This window comes from Bombus bifarius, unplaced genomic scaffold (genome assembly GCF_011952205.1).
Source record: "Bombus bifarius isolate JDL3187 unplaced genomic scaffold, Bbif_JDL3187 scf7180000008240, whole genome shotgun sequence".
NCBI lineage: Eukaryota > Metazoa > Arthropoda > Insecta > Hymenoptera > Apidae > Bombus > Bombus bifarius.
In genome coordinates, this window is record NW_022884534.1 from 818486 (window position 1) to 837724 (window position 19239).

General features: G+C 32.6%; 2 protein-coding genes and 1 long non-coding RNA gene across 5 annotated transcripts in view; 1 reads left to right on the plus strand and 2 right to left on the minus strand.

The window, feature by feature from the left end:
- Nucleotides 1–656: 656 nt before the first annotated feature.
- Nucleotides 657–4393, minus strand: LOC117211729. 3 transcript variants are annotated; one of them, XM_033455929.1, is made up of 2 exons: nucleotides 3828–4393; nucleotides 657–751 (listed from the first exon to the last, which is right to left on the minus strand). In XM_033455929.1, exons 1-2 carry the CDS (start codon nucleotides 4106–4108, stop codon nucleotides 724–726), a joined length of 309 nt encoding a protein of 102 aa, XP_033311820.1. In that variant the 5' UTR covers nucleotides 4109–4393; the 3' UTR covers nucleotides 657–723. The 3 variants fall into 3 exon arrangements, 2 of the variants coding, with proteins under 2 accessions (XP_033311820.1, XP_033311819.1); XR_004488310.1 differs by lacking the exon at nucleotides 657–751 and adding an exon at nucleotides 3309–3667 and having other exon boundaries at nucleotides 3753–4393; XM_033455928.1 differs by lacking the exon at nucleotides 657–751 and adding an exon at nucleotides 3309–3667 and having other exon boundaries at nucleotides 3828–4392.
- Nucleotides 4394–4746: 353 nt separating this feature from the next.
- Nucleotides 4747–19239, minus strand: part of LOC117211730 — a 35019-nt gene continuing 20526 nt past the window's right edge. Inside the window, exons 2-4 of the long non-coding RNA XR_004488311.1 lie at nucleotides 6840–6998; nucleotides 5346–5606; nucleotides 4747–4974 (exon numbers count right to left, since the gene is read on the minus strand). This is a non-coding gene — a long non-coding RNA (uncharacterized LOC117211730). The remainder of the gene's footprint in view (nucleotides 4975–5345; nucleotides 5607–6839; nucleotides 6999–19239) is intronic.
- The window catches only part of LOC117211718, a 28803-nt gene continuing 16568 nt past the window's right edge, over nucleotides 7005–19239 (plus strand). The window contains exon 1 of the mRNA XM_033455903.1: nucleotides 7005–7327. Within this exon, the coding sequence (XP_033311794.1) occupies nucleotides 7325–7327 (3 nt within the window). The 5' untranslated portion in view covers nucleotides 7005–7324. The remainder of the gene's footprint in view (nucleotides 7328–19239) is intronic.

Genomic DNA, 19239 nt, shown 5'->3' on the forward strand with positions numbered 1-19239 from the left:
CAATGTAAACGAACGAGAGTGAAAGTAAGAGAAATTTACGATTCGTTTTATCACCCTCAGGTGAATCGATGCTCCCTGGTCGGAATATTATTCATCCGTGAGATAAGAATCGTATACTTTCTAAGCTGAGACCTTCCCTCGGTACTTTGAAATATTAAAACGTTTTGCAAACGTATCGTTCGATGTTGAGAGTAATTGAGGCTCGTAAGTGACCCGTTACTTTCTAAATTCTTGTGCGTTTGACTAATATCAGTTCGTCACGTAGTACATGTGTTTTGCCAGACACGACGTTTAACAATGGAATCTAATCTTCTTTATTGTCACTTAATTGTTACGATATTACGTTGTTTGAGTGTGTAAAGAGTTTGAGATCGAGTAGCTCTATCTTTTTCCTGGGGGCGATGTTTATTTGCTTTTCTATAGAATCTTCTTTGTTATATGTTGATTTATATGTTGATTATTATGGTATTACCATAATATCCCATATATACCATAATAATAATTATTATGTATCAATGTTATGTTTGTATAGTATTTTGACAACTTTAATGATCAATTACTAGGTGGAAGTTTTTGTCTAGAAATAAATTTTTTAAATAAATAAATAAAGCAGTAATCTATGCCTTATAAATTGGTAAACACTTGTAACTACGTACCTTGATCTCCATTACAGATAAACAAAGAATAACTATAGCTTTCTCTTCATTGATATTTTACAATTTGCTACAACATGTAGTACCATGGTAGTAACCTACAAATAAACAAAATGAGAAGGAAAGCAAACATTCTATGGAAGATGAAAATCTTAAAATAACGTGAACTTTGCTGAATATAAATGAGAGGACAGACAGATCTTGGGTATCTAGGCCTGCCAGACTACTGCACCGCGCCGGTATCTTTTCCCTTTCACCGGTACCACGCAGAAAAATCCGATTAGGTACGTGTACTTGCTGTGTCTCGTATATACATACGTAAGTACTTGTGTTTCAATGTCTGTACATGCAAACCAAATGATTTCCTACGCATGAATATGTCATCAAAAACCTTAGGAACTCTCAGCTATTTGTATAATTATTTCTTCATTTATTTAAGATTATAGAAATTATTTGTATATATAGAGAATTATTAAAATAAAGAAAAAGATTGATTTTCAAATCAATAGTAAGGACATAAATGCAATAAAATGGGAATGAGTTTATACCAAACGGCTATAAAGACTAGATACAATCAAGATTATGTGTTTCTGTACATTGCCAAGAAACGAATTGGCGTCACATCTATAGACGTCATTGTCGTTTCTTCCTGTTCTGTCCCACATCACGGACCAAGGTAGCTATCGATGCCTTGTTTCAAAACTCTCGTAAATCCCCCATTTTATTGATCTCCTTAATAAAGAAGTATGTAAATTGACCTGCTATAACCATATTATAGATCGATATTTTATGCTAACATAAACCGATCTTATTTGTAAATTGCCATAAATTTAAAGAATTTTTTAAGTATCCTACTTTTATATATAAAGGCAATTTGTAAGATAAATCAATTGTTACTTTTGTGATCTTAAATTCTTCAAAATCAATAAATTTTCAATCACTCAAATTTCTAAAGTTTCATTGACATCCAGTTTTTCTATGATAAAAAAGAAAAATATCATGTAGTAAAAATTAAAAAAATCAGCTATTAATTTCACAGAATTACTAATTCTCCGAAATTTCCTAGATACCTAGCTTTATGTAATAAACAAAATTATCTCGTAATAAAGGATTACAAAATCAAGTGTTATCTCTACAGAATCGATTACAGGTTTGATCGTTTCTCCCTGGTGATTGGATGTACACGGTCCTGGCCATTCATCTTGCGAAAGACAAGTAACCAAAGCAGCGTACAATGAGGAGGGGATCTGAAGAGGTCGGGGAGAATCCTCGAATTCAATGCCCGGATACACGGCGAGCTGATGATTACACAGCACCCATAACCATTCTACTCCCATGTACTTGAGCGGTTCGACCAGTAGAAGACACCTGCCCTCTCTATTGAATAACTCCAGATAACATGTCATTCTCTGCATTGTCTCGTACATTTTGTAATCTGTAACGTGCGTTACATAGGTTGGTAACACTGCGATAAAACTGCAATTAGTAATTAATCTCGAATATTTTAGTAAGAGGGAATTTTCAAGGGTAGATTATCAATTTCAATTTGATGAAAATTATATTTGATGTATAAGGTAATGCAAAAGTAACGCAGTTCTTATCACGATTTTTCTTTTTTATAAGTATATAATTTTTAATATATTTTCTTTTATTCAAAAGAGACTATTGAAAGTAACAAGAGAAAAATTGTGATAAAATTTTATGGGCATCATGAAACATATTTGGAACTTCTGCATCATTCTGTAGTTCTAAAAAAATATTTATTACCTCTTTTTTATATCTGACAAAACTTTTCGAGGATATACAATAGAAATAATCCTGGAAGTTAGCTGGAGTTAATTTTTTTAGTATTGGAATTATAATGATTGGCTTACCATAAATTTTAACTTGATATGTTTAAGATGACGCTTGTTTGATGGAGAAGGTTAGGAATGTAATTTTCTATAGAAGTAGGAGTGAGAGGATGAATTTCAAGGACGTTCGCTGAGCAGCAATTCTAGTTATTCGATTTTACATCAATCTCACTGGTAGTTACTATAGAAGCATTATTCATCAATACATTCACTTTCTATTCTCTAACTCCATATAGTCAACAATCGTCTCACAAAATTTACATTCAGATCTACAAATCTACATTCCGTGATAATTTGATTAATATGTCAGTTCTCTTAACTTTTGAATCTTATCATTGTAATACATTCTAATATCTGATTGTTCTATTAAAAGTTCAATCAAGTTGAAGAAAATCGTCCTAAGCGGAAAAATAAAGAAAAATTCAATCGCCATTCAATCGATAATCAATACTTTATAACTTTCGAGCACAAAATCTTTCTCTGTGTTACTTTCTAAAATTGGAATAGGACTTTTTTCCCCTCTGTGAAGAATAAGTCTTTCATGTATTTAAATCTAACCTCTTAAAAAACACAAAAAAGTTAAGATATTTTATTTCTTTTTATATGATAAAGAGAATATGTATACAGTAATTAGATTACTTTGCTTGAATACTCTGAGCTAAGTACACAGGACACCAGAAGAACGTATACATATTTCAACAAAAGGCAAACGTTTATATCAATAAACTTTGAAAAAATCCATAGATGAAATTTATTAAACATTTACTATACGTTTCTCTATTCGTATCATATCAATTTCAATTTAATAATTGAACAACCAACATCAAATCTAATCCCTTGATATGATAAGAATAAAAGGATACATACATACATATGTATATGTATGTAATATGAATTATTATAACAGAGTAACCTATTTAGACTATATACACTTTCTTTATCATATAATTTACTAACTAATCAACATCAGATCTAATCACCCGCATTCTCGTTATCTTAACCTCTCCAAATCATATTCCATATTCATCCATGCAATATATGCCATACTCTAATTTCTATAATTCCAACTGCCATCATCTTTCTTCCATCAGCAATCATGTACTGTACTATTACCATTATGTATCATTTATGCCAATAGTGGAATCCGTAAACGCTAGTTTTCTGGCAAAACGGGAAAAGTCATACACTTAATAATGATATTCTACTAACTATAATAATGCGGTAGTTGTAGTAGACGATGTTATACCGTTATATAACGCTTCTATTAATATCTTTTCATTAAGTTCTACTCAAAGAATTGCGAGCTGTCATTAGGACATACCTATATCTTCGATAAAAGCTATCTGCCGTACGACAGTTTTTCTTCCTGGCTGGAGAATCATAACGCATGGAAGCACCATGAGCCGGCCAAGTGACTGACCCATGATTCCTATCATGAGATTGCATAAGATCGCGCCACCATATACATACTATAAGCACGCCGCCTCTCACTTCTCTCGATCCTGTTTCGTTCAAGCTGACATGAATATTTCGCGTTTGGAAAAGGCGCTTGAAATTTGCTCGCAACCTAGTGAAATTTGGGAGGTTAGGAATAAGTAACATTTAGTAGTTAGCTTTAATATAAATTTTGGTTAGTATAGTGTATAGAGGATGATTACAAGTGGAAACGGAATTTCAAGTAATTTATATTGCTAAAGTTATAATAAATCTAAATCTAATTTTAGAATGATTATTTTAGAATTTGATTAGAATTGTATTACTTTTCTATATTAGGAATGTATTAGAACAGTTTCCTAGGAAGCATTTTTTTATAGCAAAACGCTTTTATATGGTACTTTTATATGTTATTATGGTTTCTCTATAAAGAAATAAAACTTGTATTGGTACTTTAGTTGTCAACTCAATATATTAGAGGAATTATACTAATGTATTAATAGCTTCGTAATAGAATTGTGTTTTAATAATTCTATACTAGCAATACTTTTTCATTTTCAGGAAACCATGTAGGAAGTTGAAAAAAATATTCTTCTATATTTGGGATCTTTTAGTATGAATGATTAGTATGCAGAAACGTATGAAAGGTTAAGTCTATGTAGAAAGTAGGTAACCAAAATAGTTTCTGTAATATCTGTACGGCAAATATGGAAGAAAATGTGTAAGATTAGAAAACAATTAGGATTTTATTGCAGTTCGAACGATGTTTTCGCGCATAATTAGACATATATAGACAAATAAAATGTTGTTTGTAAAGTTTACATTAAAGATGCTTAACTAGCAATGCTTCTACGCACCGGTATATGCAGGCAATTTTCTTTTCTGCTCTAGAAGTTCGAAGAACAGTTCTACGTTTAGAACGATCCGATAAACCGGTCGTTGCTAAATTTTCCTGATTGGTATTTAACCACATCGAATTATTACTAGGATCGTATGAGTGCTTCTCTCTGTAGTTTAAAGTTTAATAGCTTTCCCTGTAATTAAACGACCATGTTAACCACATTTTCAACACTTTTTTGTCATTTATTTTCAGAGCTTTATATTATTAATACATATATATGTATTTTATAACAGAGCGTAAGTACTGCTACATAAATACAATGTAAATACTATAATAAATACTTTTTATAGCCACTGTAAGTAGAAGATTGTTTTACCTACTAAATAATATAACGAGTTATACGTGTACTGTATTGTATTATTACTATAAATATTTTACAAAATATGAATATGAAATGAAAAGATCCAGAAATAGCCATTCGTATATGTATTTATAAATATAACTATGTTAGTAACAGCCATAATACTGTTAATTAACAACATTTAGCAACATGTACATATATACTTTCACTGATGTTTCGTTTTTGCTTTCGAATGTATAGAGGAATCGCCAAACCAGCGGCCACTGTGAGTTTCGATTAAATCTTCCTGATCGACGAGCACATCAATTGATATCGATTATAGCTAAGTATTTATAGTTCGATAGTGTTTCGTGACCCATTAGATCGCAACGTGTGATCGATACATCGCGTTGCTTGCGTCGAATTCGTGCACAAATCGAGTTCGACGAGCAGAATGGCTGACTTGCTTTCTGTCTGCAAATAATCTGCAAAACGATTGCGTAAAGACGAACCACTATAGTAGCCTTCCAGCGCTCTTCTCGAAGATATATTTAAGGACTTAACTTCTTTAAAGAGGATTTCTTTAGTTCTCTGCTTTCCTCTTTTGGGAAATGATAGATAGCATATTTTTAAGATTTAGGTACAGTACAAAGGTTTGTATGCTATTGTTAAAAGCCTTGGTTGGTATAAAATGAAATAATATTATATAAATTTTAAATGATGAAATCATTTCTTTTTTTACAGTGGTTTAATATTTGTTTGGTTTTTTAGAGTATAATTATGAAGAAGATTAAATAATAAATGTAATATATATTTCTATCAATTTTTCATTCTTCTTTAAAGCTGAGTTTATTATATCAATCATGTGGCAAGTTAGTAATAAAGTTCATAAAATCTTACCAATAGTAAATTTTGGTCATATCTGGTAGTAAACAGTTTCATAATACTTGAATTAAAGGTTACCAAGAAACTAACAAGATCTATAAAATTTCACAAAAACAAATCATCAACTGTTCACCAAAAATGCATCATTTGCAGATTTAAAATAAAGGTACTCCAAAGTTCAAATGATTAACTTTTATTTATTGAACACTACATCCTTTAAAGAAACTTTAACAGATTGCTCTCCACTATCCACAGATCTAAGACAAGGTTCTTCAGTATTCTATACTTTATACCATCAATCTTAATTTATCACATACTATAACCTCCTTAATATCTAAACAAAGAAATATTAATAACTTATATTCCAGAGATCCAAAACAAAAGAAATTCTACTACTCCACATAATCATCCAACCTGAATTCATCATACTCCATACTTTTTACATAAACTAGTCTAAAATGGATATAATGGAAGTTATAAAATAAAAAGGTATGTAGAATAATCAGTTGATCTAACCGTATCCAGGGCTGTATGCATTCCTCGCGCGTGATGAGACCCTTACGTCAATGTTTGTAATCAATTTTTATCATTAGTTGTTTAATAGCGTAACAACAAGTTATAGACATCTGCTGTATGAAGAAACAAATTTTTTAAATGTATTGCAAAAATATCCAATTGATCACCCATTGATCTCGAAACAGAGAAGACTTCGAGTGCTCTCACCAATGGTTCGTTGAATTTCTCTAACAAAAATGCGTCGCTTTCAGAGCAGTAATGGAACGAGAGAAGGATGCGTGGCGGACAGCTCTGTATCGCTTGGTGGAAAGAGATACCTGGAATTGTCTCGGTTATACCGGTTCGTGGGGCCAATCGAATGAGAGGCTTTCTCCTGGATCACTCGTTTGCACCGAGTCTTCTCGTCCCCTGGAGGGGATATTTATATAGGCTGTCCATTCCGGGTGAGCCCCTTCAAACTGTCCGCGATCTTAAGCCTGTACACGAGAGTTTAACAATTTTAAGAAACTTATATTAATATTCGGTGTGTAAACGCAGTTCGAATCTTCGGTGAACGCCCTTTTGGAAAAAAGAAAAATTATTAGAATTGAGGAAGAGGAAAGAGAAGAAGAGAGTGGTGAAGAGAAGAAGGGGTACGAGGGACATGGCTCGATCGTGGTGCGTTGTGAGAGAGTGCAACCGAGACGAACAGTAACGAGCGAAACGTAGTCGAGTTTAGCGCGAGCTTATCGTTCCGAGGCGGAAGTCCTCGAGTCTGCATTTGTGTCTTGGTCGTTCGCTGGGACTACGATCACCCTGCACCATGGTGAGTAATTATTACGATTAGGGTAATGTTGTGTTCAAGAATTGAAGAAATTTTGAATGCATTCTTTTCATTTTTTTCTCTTACACTTCTTGTTTATTCTTTACTTCTTCTTGGTCCTTTTTTTGTTTGTTTTGGAACTAAGTTTGAAATGGAATGGATTGAAGTTGAGAAGAAGGGATACTTATGAATTTTAATATAATCTTTTTATAAGTCTCTTATATGGTTTTTTGTACAGATTTATACAATTTCTTAAAAAAAATTTTCTTTGATAGTACACACTATTGAGATAGGCATATAAGGCTACATTTTTTGTCAAACTTAATGATAGTTCGAAAAACCATACTAAATTTGTCTTTTTTTAATTTAGATAAGTTAGTATGATTAGATATATCGTTTAGCATTAATTGGTTTAGCTTGTCTATATTCGCTAAATTTAATCTATGAAATATATATCAAGTTTCGATGAATATGTAACTTGAGTCAAGAAACTGAAATTAATTTTCATTTCCTTTTTTGACTTAGAATCGATTTATTTTCTTTCTTTTTTAAATTGTCAGGATTCAGAGGTCTAATTTCGAAGAGATAAGCTGAAGGACAAGTTTGCATTGTATACATAAATATTTAGCAATTTCCCGGATATTGCCTGTCGATTCCGGTTGTAGGTATACTTTCTATTGCAAAAGGTATTAGTAGATCGTGCATTGGCTTACGCATATGCGTGTATAGAATAAAAGAACTAAATAGTGGAAAGTCGCATTCCTCTTTATTGCTAATCCACCTACACTAATATGAAATGTAGGCGAATTATCATCAATTAGTGACGCTTCAAAATCAATTTACTTTCTTATTTATACTTACTAGTATAACAGTTTAAACATACAATCTACTTAACTTCATTTTGGTGACATTTACTCATCTTCAATAATAATTAAATTATAATCTAAAAAAAATTGTCAGACATACAAATTTTCTCTAGTGTTCTTCTGTTACTTTAAAGATCCACTAATTATGAAATACGTAGCGCATCAAATACTTGGAATAGGTAAAAAAAATTGCGTAAAAGATTCAAATGGAAAAAGCAAGTCACAGTTTTCCCTAAAAGGGAACAGATGTTTTCCATGATTGAAAGAAAAAACAAGTTTTCCTTGAAATCCGAATGAAGAAAAAGAGCGAAATACGGGATCGAGTAGTAGGCAAAATCAAAGCTGGTGCTATGCTATTCGCCGCGCCGGCGGGAAGGAAATGGGGGTCAGTGTGTGAACAGCTTCGCTCCTTATGTCGCAATTCAGGAGGTCGCCGACCGTCTTCCTCCTTCGATCGTGCTGCTATGCTTCTTTCTCTTTTTTCCTCTCTTTCTTTTTTGTTTTACTCTGTTAGAAAATTGGATCGTTGCCAAAGTTTCTATCCCTTCCCTGATGGGCATTTTCTTCAGCAGAAAGAGAAATTCTTTTGTAAGAGAGATCATATTGATTTGATTTCACTGATATCAATTGAAAATATATAATATTTTTATTGCAATTATATATTTGAACATATTTTATATTGTCTGTTTAAAATTGGTATTGATGCCGTAATAAAATTAACATTCGTATTTCAAACTGATAAAAATCTTTTAAGTACTAGCTTGAGCAGCTAGATAGATCTCATTTCCATTTTTCAGTAATTAATTCCCTTTTGTCGTGTTTTCTTAATTCTACTTCTTGTAAATCCCCTAAACAAATTTTTCTAATTTATACAACATTTTACTTTTCCTTGCAACTCTTCAGTTCAAATTATAAAGTAAGAAAATTATACAATATTCGCAATACTTTTATTTTTAAAAATTATCATAACAACATAAGCTCAACCAATAAATATAATTTACGCTACATGTACTTAGTTCAGCTAAAAGCGTAAGTCTAGTTCAAATAAAGTAAAAATCAGCAAAAAGAATAAGGTTTCAAGGAAAAGAATAGTCTAGACTAGGCAGAATGCAGACTCCTGTTTCAAAGTGATTCCAGCAGGGGCAGAAACCTCGAAGAGAGGAAACTCTCGTTAGCTACAGAACAAATGGTGAAGACGGAAAAGGAGGAATCAGGGAATTTTAGTGTACTGTTAGTAGCGTTCGCAAGTAGCATTCTGTTACTAATTGCTTTGTCACAAGACGTGTTCAGTGTTCACGTTCTTTGATGTAAACGCATCCTTAAGGACGAAGTCTCGCCTCGCTGCATTGTGGCCGCGTTAATTACGTTGATACAGGAAACACAAACGAACGGAAAAATCTTCGTGATAATTTAATTTTATTTCTTCTTTCTTCTTTTTTATAATAATCGTTCAACGTTGGTAATCATTTTTTGATATATTTGTATTTTATTATGTCGAAAATTTATATATGATTATATATTGATTATTCTTCTGCGCAATAGGCTCTATTTGTCTCATAACTTTAATCTAATATTAATTCTTTGAAGTTTACAGCAATTAATCTTCACTTCATTTTCTGGGTCATAAACCTTATTATTAATATCTATTATTAAGATCTGTAAGTTCAGAAAAGTTTATGCAACTTTTTTATGTTTCAATAGTTTCAATATTTTTGTAGTGTTAGTGTACTCTAGTGTCCTTAATCGAGTTTTAATTAATGGATACGTTTGAAAAATTCAGAATGCTACTTATGGGAAAATGATTTTTAATACTTCTTCTAATACATCACTATACTCTCGACATACTATTCTATATCTCTACATATTATTACTACTATCTACTATTATATATTATTTACTACAATCTACTATTATATATCTCTATATACTATTAATCACTAATATAAACAGAAACTCCTATAGTCATAGAATTATAGGTTAACGAATATAAATAATGATATAATCTATTTTTAATAACACTTAACCTAAGAAGTAACAAAAATAGGATATTCTAAGATGAAGACACTAGTATGTCCAAGAGGTAACAGGTTAAAAATATTTTAAACTTAAAGATAGTGATCGATAATCTCAAGATCATCATTTGTCCATCATTAACCAAACACGATGTTTAGGAAGATACGATTTCCATTGAGCAACCAGAAATTGGTAGTCTCTGCTGTGAAACAGAAAGACACGCGGGAGGGGAAAGAGGCACGTTAGCTTGAAAATAGGAAGATTAGAATCTAACATAGAACGGAGAGGCTTAATAGACAATGAAGATTTGCGGCTTCGATAAGAAGATCCACAGGAATCCCTCTTCAGTTTTCTCTCGTCGCTCCTTTGTTGAAAGTCCACTCGATGAATTCGTCGTAATTACGACGCCGTATACGCGATCTATATTGCGTAAGCTCAACACTTATTACAATATCTACACTCCCGTTCAAAGGTTTAGAGTCTCCTTACCTTCTTACATGAAACAAATTGTTTCTTTAATTTGTCTGAAAAATAAGAATATTATAACTCTCAGGTGGGCAAGCAACAGAATATAAACAAAATTTTGGTGAGCACTATAAGGACGTTAATATTTTTTATATTGCTGTTTTTTGCTTATGATTCTAATAGTACAAGCCAATTTCATTTTTCTCTTGCAGAAACGGCCAAATTAACAGAGTAATAAGTCATAACCTTAAAAGGGCTCGACGACTAGGATTCATTTCAACGCCTTTTAGAACCGTCCACGTTCTATGGACAATTTAGCTTCCTTTCTCCTCGTTGGAATACATCAAAACGTTGCTTTCCAGGAAGTGCTCTAATGCATTTCGTTTGGAAACAACGGCTTTACATTTGCCTTACGAATGGTCGTTATAGTGACGAAATGTAATTCGGACTTATACATCGTGAGGTTGATATTTTTTGAATTTATTTTCGAATGTGAAGGATTTTTTTTTTTAATTAAACTTTACTACGATGCGTAAGATCGATCATTGCTTTTGAGCTTATTTTTCAATATTGGATTGTGTTCATACATTTTTCGCTTTTCCATTTTGATACTACTTGTATGATATTGAATTATTGGTAACATTTTCAAGGTGACTGTTATGTTTTATATGCAGAAATATATATGCGGCACCAGAACTTAGACCTTTCGCTTGTTGGTAAACTACGTACTCTGTTAACTAAATTATCTAGATTCCAGACTATAAACGCACAGGTATTGGAATATTAGATAATTAGCTGTTTCATATTTCAATTACTATTATTGTTGAAAGATTAATTTAATTTTAGAATGTTTCGCTTTTTTAAAATAGTTGCTACAGATACAAAAATTTTCGCATCTAAAAACTGTAAAAGTCCTGTATATTTCCTATATACTAGTTAAATTTATTGCTGGTTGTAATAATATTCATAAAATACAGTACTCTTCGTAAATTAGGTGACTAGATATATCTATCAATGGTATTAGTATTATCACAATTGTACATTATCACTAATAACAAAATATAATTAGTATACTTCGTAGCAATTGTTTGATTCTTATTGATTATAACAAAGCCTAGGGTTATACTAGTACGATAACTTCATAAAAAAATTCAGTAGCTCCATATTGACAAAGAAATGTATGTGAGATCAGAAGTGGTCCGATGTCGAAAAAGTTTGAAGGTGAAAGTATACATGAAAAAGAAGAAAGTCCACTCGATGAATACGTTAAGTAGAACGGACAAGACATCGAAAAGGACACGGGAATCGGGCCTGCTTCGGATGGGGAGGGGGGTGAGAAAGGAAGTTTGATCGTCCGGATTGTATCTTTTTCTGTCGATTGTTCCTTTGTGAAATTATCGTGAAAGTCTTTGTGATAATGTTCCAACCTTTGTATTTTAAGTCTTACATAATTGTTGTATTAAAGAGAATAAACAGTATTATGGTATAATAGATAAGTTCGTGATGACATAAGTTATTGATAATCGCAGGTTACATCGTGTGATGGGAACGATATATTGTTTCGTATAACTTATTTTTTTATTGTATACGTGTTATGTGTGTAAACGTTTGTTGCGTAAAGTAAAGGTTACAAGGAAAAAGAAAGTATGCTTCTATGAAAGTTTTGATGTATGTAGCTTTTGAGGATCATTTTTTGTTATTTTAATGGAATTTAAAAATTGTACTTAACATAACTGTCTGAATTGTTAGATACAATATATTGTATTTCCGCTTCCTTTTCGTAATTTATTGTTTCATTCTCAAAATGTATGAATTTGTGATCGATAGATACTCATTAACCTCTCCAAATGTAAAACTTTATCTCCAAAACGACAGCCATCTTGATTATCATGAAACAGAAACCTATCAATAACCTAACCTCGACTATCGACTATATTATATATCAAACACTTATTAATACAAAATTTCAACCTTCGGTTCACTACCTTAATTAAAAATCATGAAACAAAAGAAGAATTATTTAATTATCACACATTCATTATGATCAACGACTGATTAAAACTCTTCTGATCACAATATGATGTTAACCCAAAAGCTTCATAGAACAACTTGAACGTTTCTAACTTCTAAAATTTCTTATTGAAGGAAAACATGCATCTACTTCGAAAATAACCTCACTTCTACCGATTATTGAAGTTTTCATCCGTTTCCAGTGATAAAAATGAAACTGACAGACAACTAATAGGTCTTAATCCAGGCAATTATAGTGGCAACGAGTCTTTCCTCGGTAGGACACACTCTCGAAACGAAAGTCTCGCGAGAGGGACAGGTCGAACGGTTGCACAGGGATACGTAGAAGTAGAGCGTGAAACTGCGAAGGACGTCAGTGTGGTATTTTCGCGTGTCGTTTCCTCGATCGGGTTACAGCACGGGTAACCATTCGGCTGGTCACGTGTCGTTTCGTATCTGACCGACCGGAGGATCGAGTTGACTGGCGTGTTATCACGCTGCTGTTCATTTGGAACGAGTGAACGTTGACTGGCGACCATTCCGGCATGTTTTCTCCATCATTTGATCGCGTGCGATTTCTTTAATCGCCTGACAAAGCCTTTTGATTTAAAAGTGTCCAACATGAACTTTAGAAAGGAAGATAGATTTCATAAAAATGAAATAGATTGATCTTTTATACAAGGTGCTTCAGAAATAGGTGACCAAACTTTGGTATCATATTTTACTCTCCCTATAACGTTGTCTTTACTGAAGCAACAACCTTTTGTCTAACTGCTGCATATTCCAAGACATTTCCAACAAACAGCAATTTATAGGAATATTTTGTCCACACTGAAGCAACATAATCTGAGAAACATTTGGGTTTTGGTTCGGTTTCAAGGCTATTTGTTGCTAACAACACGTATATGTATACTGAAGCAGCATTTGTTTCTGCCGTTACTGGCAACAGTGGCCACTTTTTCAAGAAACATGGACTAGCAATAAAAAGATCCTCGTTGTTGCTCCAGTAGAGATGTGGCTTAAGATTCGAAAGGTTTGTAACATGAAGTGCAAGTAGAGGAAATTGTTGTTCTGATAGTCTTAATGGTTTTAATGATGGGTTCTTTGGCGAACTTTATGGTTGTGCACAAGCCTTAAGTACCACTTTCTGCAGCTAGCCAGCACCGAATACTCTGATGAACTGGGAAGCATACCAAAAGTAGGATATGTGCTGGGTATAGATAGAGGAACTTGCTACGGAGCCAGAGAAAGCTTAGATTTACGGGAATCGTGAACTTTGGACCATTCGGTAAATCACCTTCTGCATTCGACCGGTGTTCACATTCCAAATTGAAAATTTTCCATGAAATTCAAGCATATTAAGCTTGATGCCATTCCATTTATCTATTTATCCATCTCATGATGCCTTCCATTTCCATTTATTTAGCCATTTATCTCTTTAAGATGAAAACTTGTATCCAACATTATTACACTATTTACATAAATCTGGGCATGTATGTTTAAAAATGTACATTTTGGATATGATTCGCAAATTTGTGAATGTGACATATGACAATGATTTGACATATTTCTTATATTAAAAGTGAGATTGTCAAAAAGCAAATAGATATATCAGAAATAAATATACAAATAGGAAAATAAAATATATAAAGAATAAAAATATATATATTATAAAAAATTGCATATACTTATCCAAATTATAACATGTACTTATCCAAATTTATATTTTCATAAACACAATGAAATATGTGGAGTCTAAAGAGGGATGTGTTTCATTCACCAAATACTATGATGAATACTACACACTGCATATTTTGTATACGAGTATTTTTATGTACAGATTATACGAATTCTGTGGATTTCTGCATTTTTAATTTTCTCGTAAATATCTGTAGTTTAGTAAGATGTGACAATACTAAATTTCTAAAATTCAATTTTAATATGCCCATCTTTAAATACAAACGATGCATACAACAAATTATAATATATTCTAAAGTATAAAAAGCTACATTTGTTGGACAACCTTTCTTCTTTTTCAAAGTCAACTTACACGGCGAACGAAAAAGAAACGTGCGAGAACGGTTAACAACTAGTACTTCTTCCTCTTATTTGGGAGAGGTTCACTCGACGATCCTCTTCCATCGTTAAAGAAGCATTCTCGAGATTTTCTCCTCATCTTCAGTCCACTCAGATGTAAACAGAGATGTGGCTTTTGGCAGTATCCGAATAAGAGACAGTTCTTTGTCTAATGTCTACCTCATGAATACTGCCTCAAAGAATATCGAGGCTGTCTAGAAGGTGCTAAAGACTCAAGCTGTTTAATTTTCCATAGCTTGGCCGTCCTTTCATATCGTTATTTGCTTTCATAGTTTGCTTCCATAAAAATGAAGATTGATTATGTGTAAGATGACAGAATACTATGCACTAGAAACAAAATCGTCCTATTTCTGTGTTTCCTAACCTCTCTCATGTTTGGATTCTCTCTTATAATGTTTTATGAACAAATATTTTATAATGGCTCACCTTTATTATACTTGCATAAAAAGATTTTCTTTGTGAGAAGATCTAAAAAACAAACACATTCAGAATACATTAAAAATAGAAACTTACATAAAGTTGCGTACCCGCGAATCTGATTATATACGTCGCATTAACTGTTGTGTCGTATACCTACAATTGAGGAGAAAATGGAAAAAATGCGAGAGTATTTGTATCTACTGTTATCGATTCTAACTGTTTTATCATGAGTCCTTATATGTTTTAATTACTTATTCAATCGTCAAATTAGTATATCTGTAAAAAATATATTGAATCTGAAGTACGATATTCGCGTGTACTTTTAATAAAAAAAAGATGAAAGCTGTTTTTATATATAATAGTATTAAAAAAAAACAGATACCTTTTTATTTACTTTATATACGGAAAAATTATTTACCCTAGGCAAATTGATATTCTAAACTGTAATCTTTGCAATAAAGACCATATTATTCATGTGTATCATAATCCAAAGTATACTGTGATTTCATCATCAAGTATTTAAGTAGTAGTATCAGTTAATGCGCTGATACTACAGTCGCATATAGTTCTCAAAGAGAATAAGTACCCGTTAATGTATAATTCATATCCATAGAAAGGTTTCAGGCTATTCTTCTCAAAGTTTTGTTTCCTTTATCATTCTCTCATCGACATAAATCAAATTGTAAATTATAAAGACAAATGGCTAATCAGTATCATAACTTCTAGAGTAGTCGCGTCTCAGTTGTGATCATCTGAAGTGCAATAATATTGAAGTATAATAGAAGTATAATATATAGTATACAAATTATTATTATCAAAATTTTTCATGAAATGACAGAATATAAACAGTACTAAGATTTATGTTTATAAACTTAATTCTTAATTCTACATGAAGTGATTGATTCCATTAACAATTAAAATTTAATACTTAATCTTTAAACAAACTTAGGTTTGCTCCCTTTCTTAATACATTTCGTGGGAAAAGAAGCTGCGTTCCTTATGTGCTCTCTTCGAGATCAATCCATCGACCGCGCCTTCGCAGAAGCGGCCACTTCTCTCCAAATGAGAGAAAGGTGGCACGACCTCGTTTCCAACTCCAGCGTTTGTGTCTGACCTCGTCGATTGGTAATCTTTTGGTTTGATCTTACATCTTATGGTATATCTTAGGTTGCTTCCGAGAGAAAAAAGCTATGAGTAAATAGATTTTTTCATTCTATCGAGAGAAATGAATAGTTATATTTGCTGTAAGTAACATTTTCAATGCGATTCTGTTACGTAATATCAGGACAAGAAACCTAAAACTTAAGACTGAAATAGATATAGTTATCTCATTTTTAGTATAACAATGATGAGAAAATTAATAATAGTAAGTTTCTCCTATATGATACTAACGAAATGTAATATACATAAGAAAACTAATAAAGAAATAACTATAATGAGCGACGACTACATAAACATAACCTTTTCAGCATCTCCATAGCATTGAAATTTTTCGAAAAAGGTTATGTGTAATAGCGAAAAAAGAAAAGGAAGTTTATAAAGTTTCAAGACACATAGGAGATCAGATACGTATCAGCCAACTTCTCGGCCGTGTTAAAGGTGCACCTCGGAAAATTCTGACAGAAGAAAGGAGAAAGTCGTCCAATCGGCTAACGAGAGAATTACAGGGAACGCCCGTATGAATCGAGGGAAAGATCGTCGGTAGGAGGATCTTCTATGCGTGTATTGACTTTCTTTGATAGTGAAAGGAAGAGCTTTTTTTAATTGGGGATCCGGCAGATCGATTTCTCGTCAGAGGGAGCCACGAAAGCGTGCCGATGCACGTTAGGTGTTTGAAAAAGAGAAATAGGCGGCACAAACTATGTAGATCGTGAAGTTCATTATTGAAAACTTGTTTAAAATTAATAGCTGAGTTGTCGTAATAGTCGATACGTACATCGTGTACGCATCTTTCATGAGAATATAGAAGATATACAGGTTGTCTTAGTATTGAGTGAGTATATGAAAAATAAGTCGAAAATATAGAACAAACCTTTTTCGTTTGTGGCTTCGTTTTCGAGAAAATCAAATTTCATAATTTCTTCAGCGTATGAAAATCTGGCTAATTATCAACTAAATGTGAGTAAATAATCAACAGGAGGTTATTCTAAACGTGAGAATAATCGTTTAAGGTCTCGTTTCCAAAAAAAAAAGAATATAATTTGGACATGTCTAGTTAAGAATAGACCTGGTATACGCGTACTCGATGTATGTATATGTGTATGTATATAATAATTATCTTTGTACTAGATTGAACATGAATGATTGAGATTTGATTCGGTATATCTTTTGTTGAACCTAAACCTTTCAGTTAAAGCTCAAGTAATATTACATTGAATGTAATAAAGTAATACATATGTATAATACCATTCCCATAAATGGCCACAGCTTGAAATCAAGTGATCGAAAAAATGGTGGGGATAATTTGTGGTCGTAAATGTTGCACAAGAGGAGCAGATAAGAGATCTTGATCTGGTTATGATTTCTAGAAACATTAATAAATTCAATCTGCATAGGACTATGTGCATCGAAATTAGTTAATGCAGAGTATTTAAATTATTTATTATAATTCGTCTCACAAGTGAAATCTATAAAAATTTGATGCTATTAAATTATGAATTTTCTGTGTGAAAATCATTATACATAAACTGACAAAAGATAATACATACTACGTGATCGATGTTCTAATATCGAAATATGCATCAACACGGTTGCGGAGTTCGTAATAAAATTCAGTCCATCAATTCAGATTTAATAATTCATGAACACAATGTAAATACAAGGATTGATGAACTGTATCCTTCATATTCACCTGTCATCAATTCCGCAACAAAATGCGCTTCAGTAGCGTTCTACCTTTCTTTACCTTTCCTTTTTTTCATGTGAACACGACAAAGCTTCTCGATTCAAATAATACCTTTCTCAGAGCGAGGAAAAGTTTTCCTCTCAAACGATATTTAAAGCGCTCTTTCTGCTGCAAGAAAAAGAACTCGCTGATAATAAATAAATCAGTGCGAGAGTTCCGCCAAGCGTCTAGTGGCCTGTTCCTTCGAAACAGCTCATAAGAAACTGCCTTAAGGCTTGCGTAACACGAGGCCGCACCGATTTTACGACGTTCGCTGCACGGTGACCGAAATTTTGATCAGAAAGCCGTCACGGGAATCCGATTCGCATAATACTGTGACGCAATGTGAGTCGATTGTGAATTACGAACGTCCGTATATACAGTAGGAATGAAAATTAGCTACTTGAATAATGTTCTTTTACTTCTGCACTGTTATTTAAATATTGCTCGCTTAAGATTATATATCATGAAACTTTATATTTAATAATATTTTTGTACTTCTTGCAAATATGCTAGATTTTTATGTTTTATTTATTATTTTTATCCTCTAAATACTAGATTTAGTTATTTCAGTTAGTTTCAGAGTAGATTTAATTATAACTAACTGTGTTTTATTATTTTACTGTGAACAAATAAAATTGAATATGATGTATTAGTAATATTTACTTGATCAAAACTAAGAGGAACATTTTTCTGATGCGAATCGTTTAATGATTTTTACGAAATTCCCAGGAATTTTTAGCCAACTTTTGTGAAAGAAAATGAAAGAAGATATCGATGTGAAACTTTTCTATTGTTCTCTGGCATTACTGGGCCATTATTGCATCCTGTAATTCCACATTTTGCACTCGGTGTATGTATTGGATTTCACAGTCTATGGGCCCGTTTCCATTGCGGGAACGACGAAGAAAGCAGAAAGACCACAGCCCGTGTCCGGCACGCGATCTTCCGCGATGTAAATCGTATGTACAGCATAATGTAATCAGAATGATGTCAGTAGTACGATCGCGGCATCGTTTTGGCAAGATTCTTTCAACGAAGGAAAGTCGGTAACTCGTTCAGTACCGCACAGGCATCGAGATCCGTGATCTATTAATCGTGATTTTAACAACATATACGTACGACATACATACACATTAATACTATTATTATTATTACTA

What these genes read in the sequence shown, in the direction of transcription:
- LOC117211729 (XM_033455928.1), bottom strand. Translation starts at nt 4,108, where the DNA reads ATGTTACTTATTCCTAACCTCCCAAATTTCACTAGGTTGCGAGCAAAT. An exon ending in AGCTTTTATCGAAGATATAG is followed by an intron (nt 3,668 to 3,827) that starts GTATGTCCTAAT and finishes CCGTTTTGCCAG; the next exon opens with AAAACTAGCGTTTACGGATT.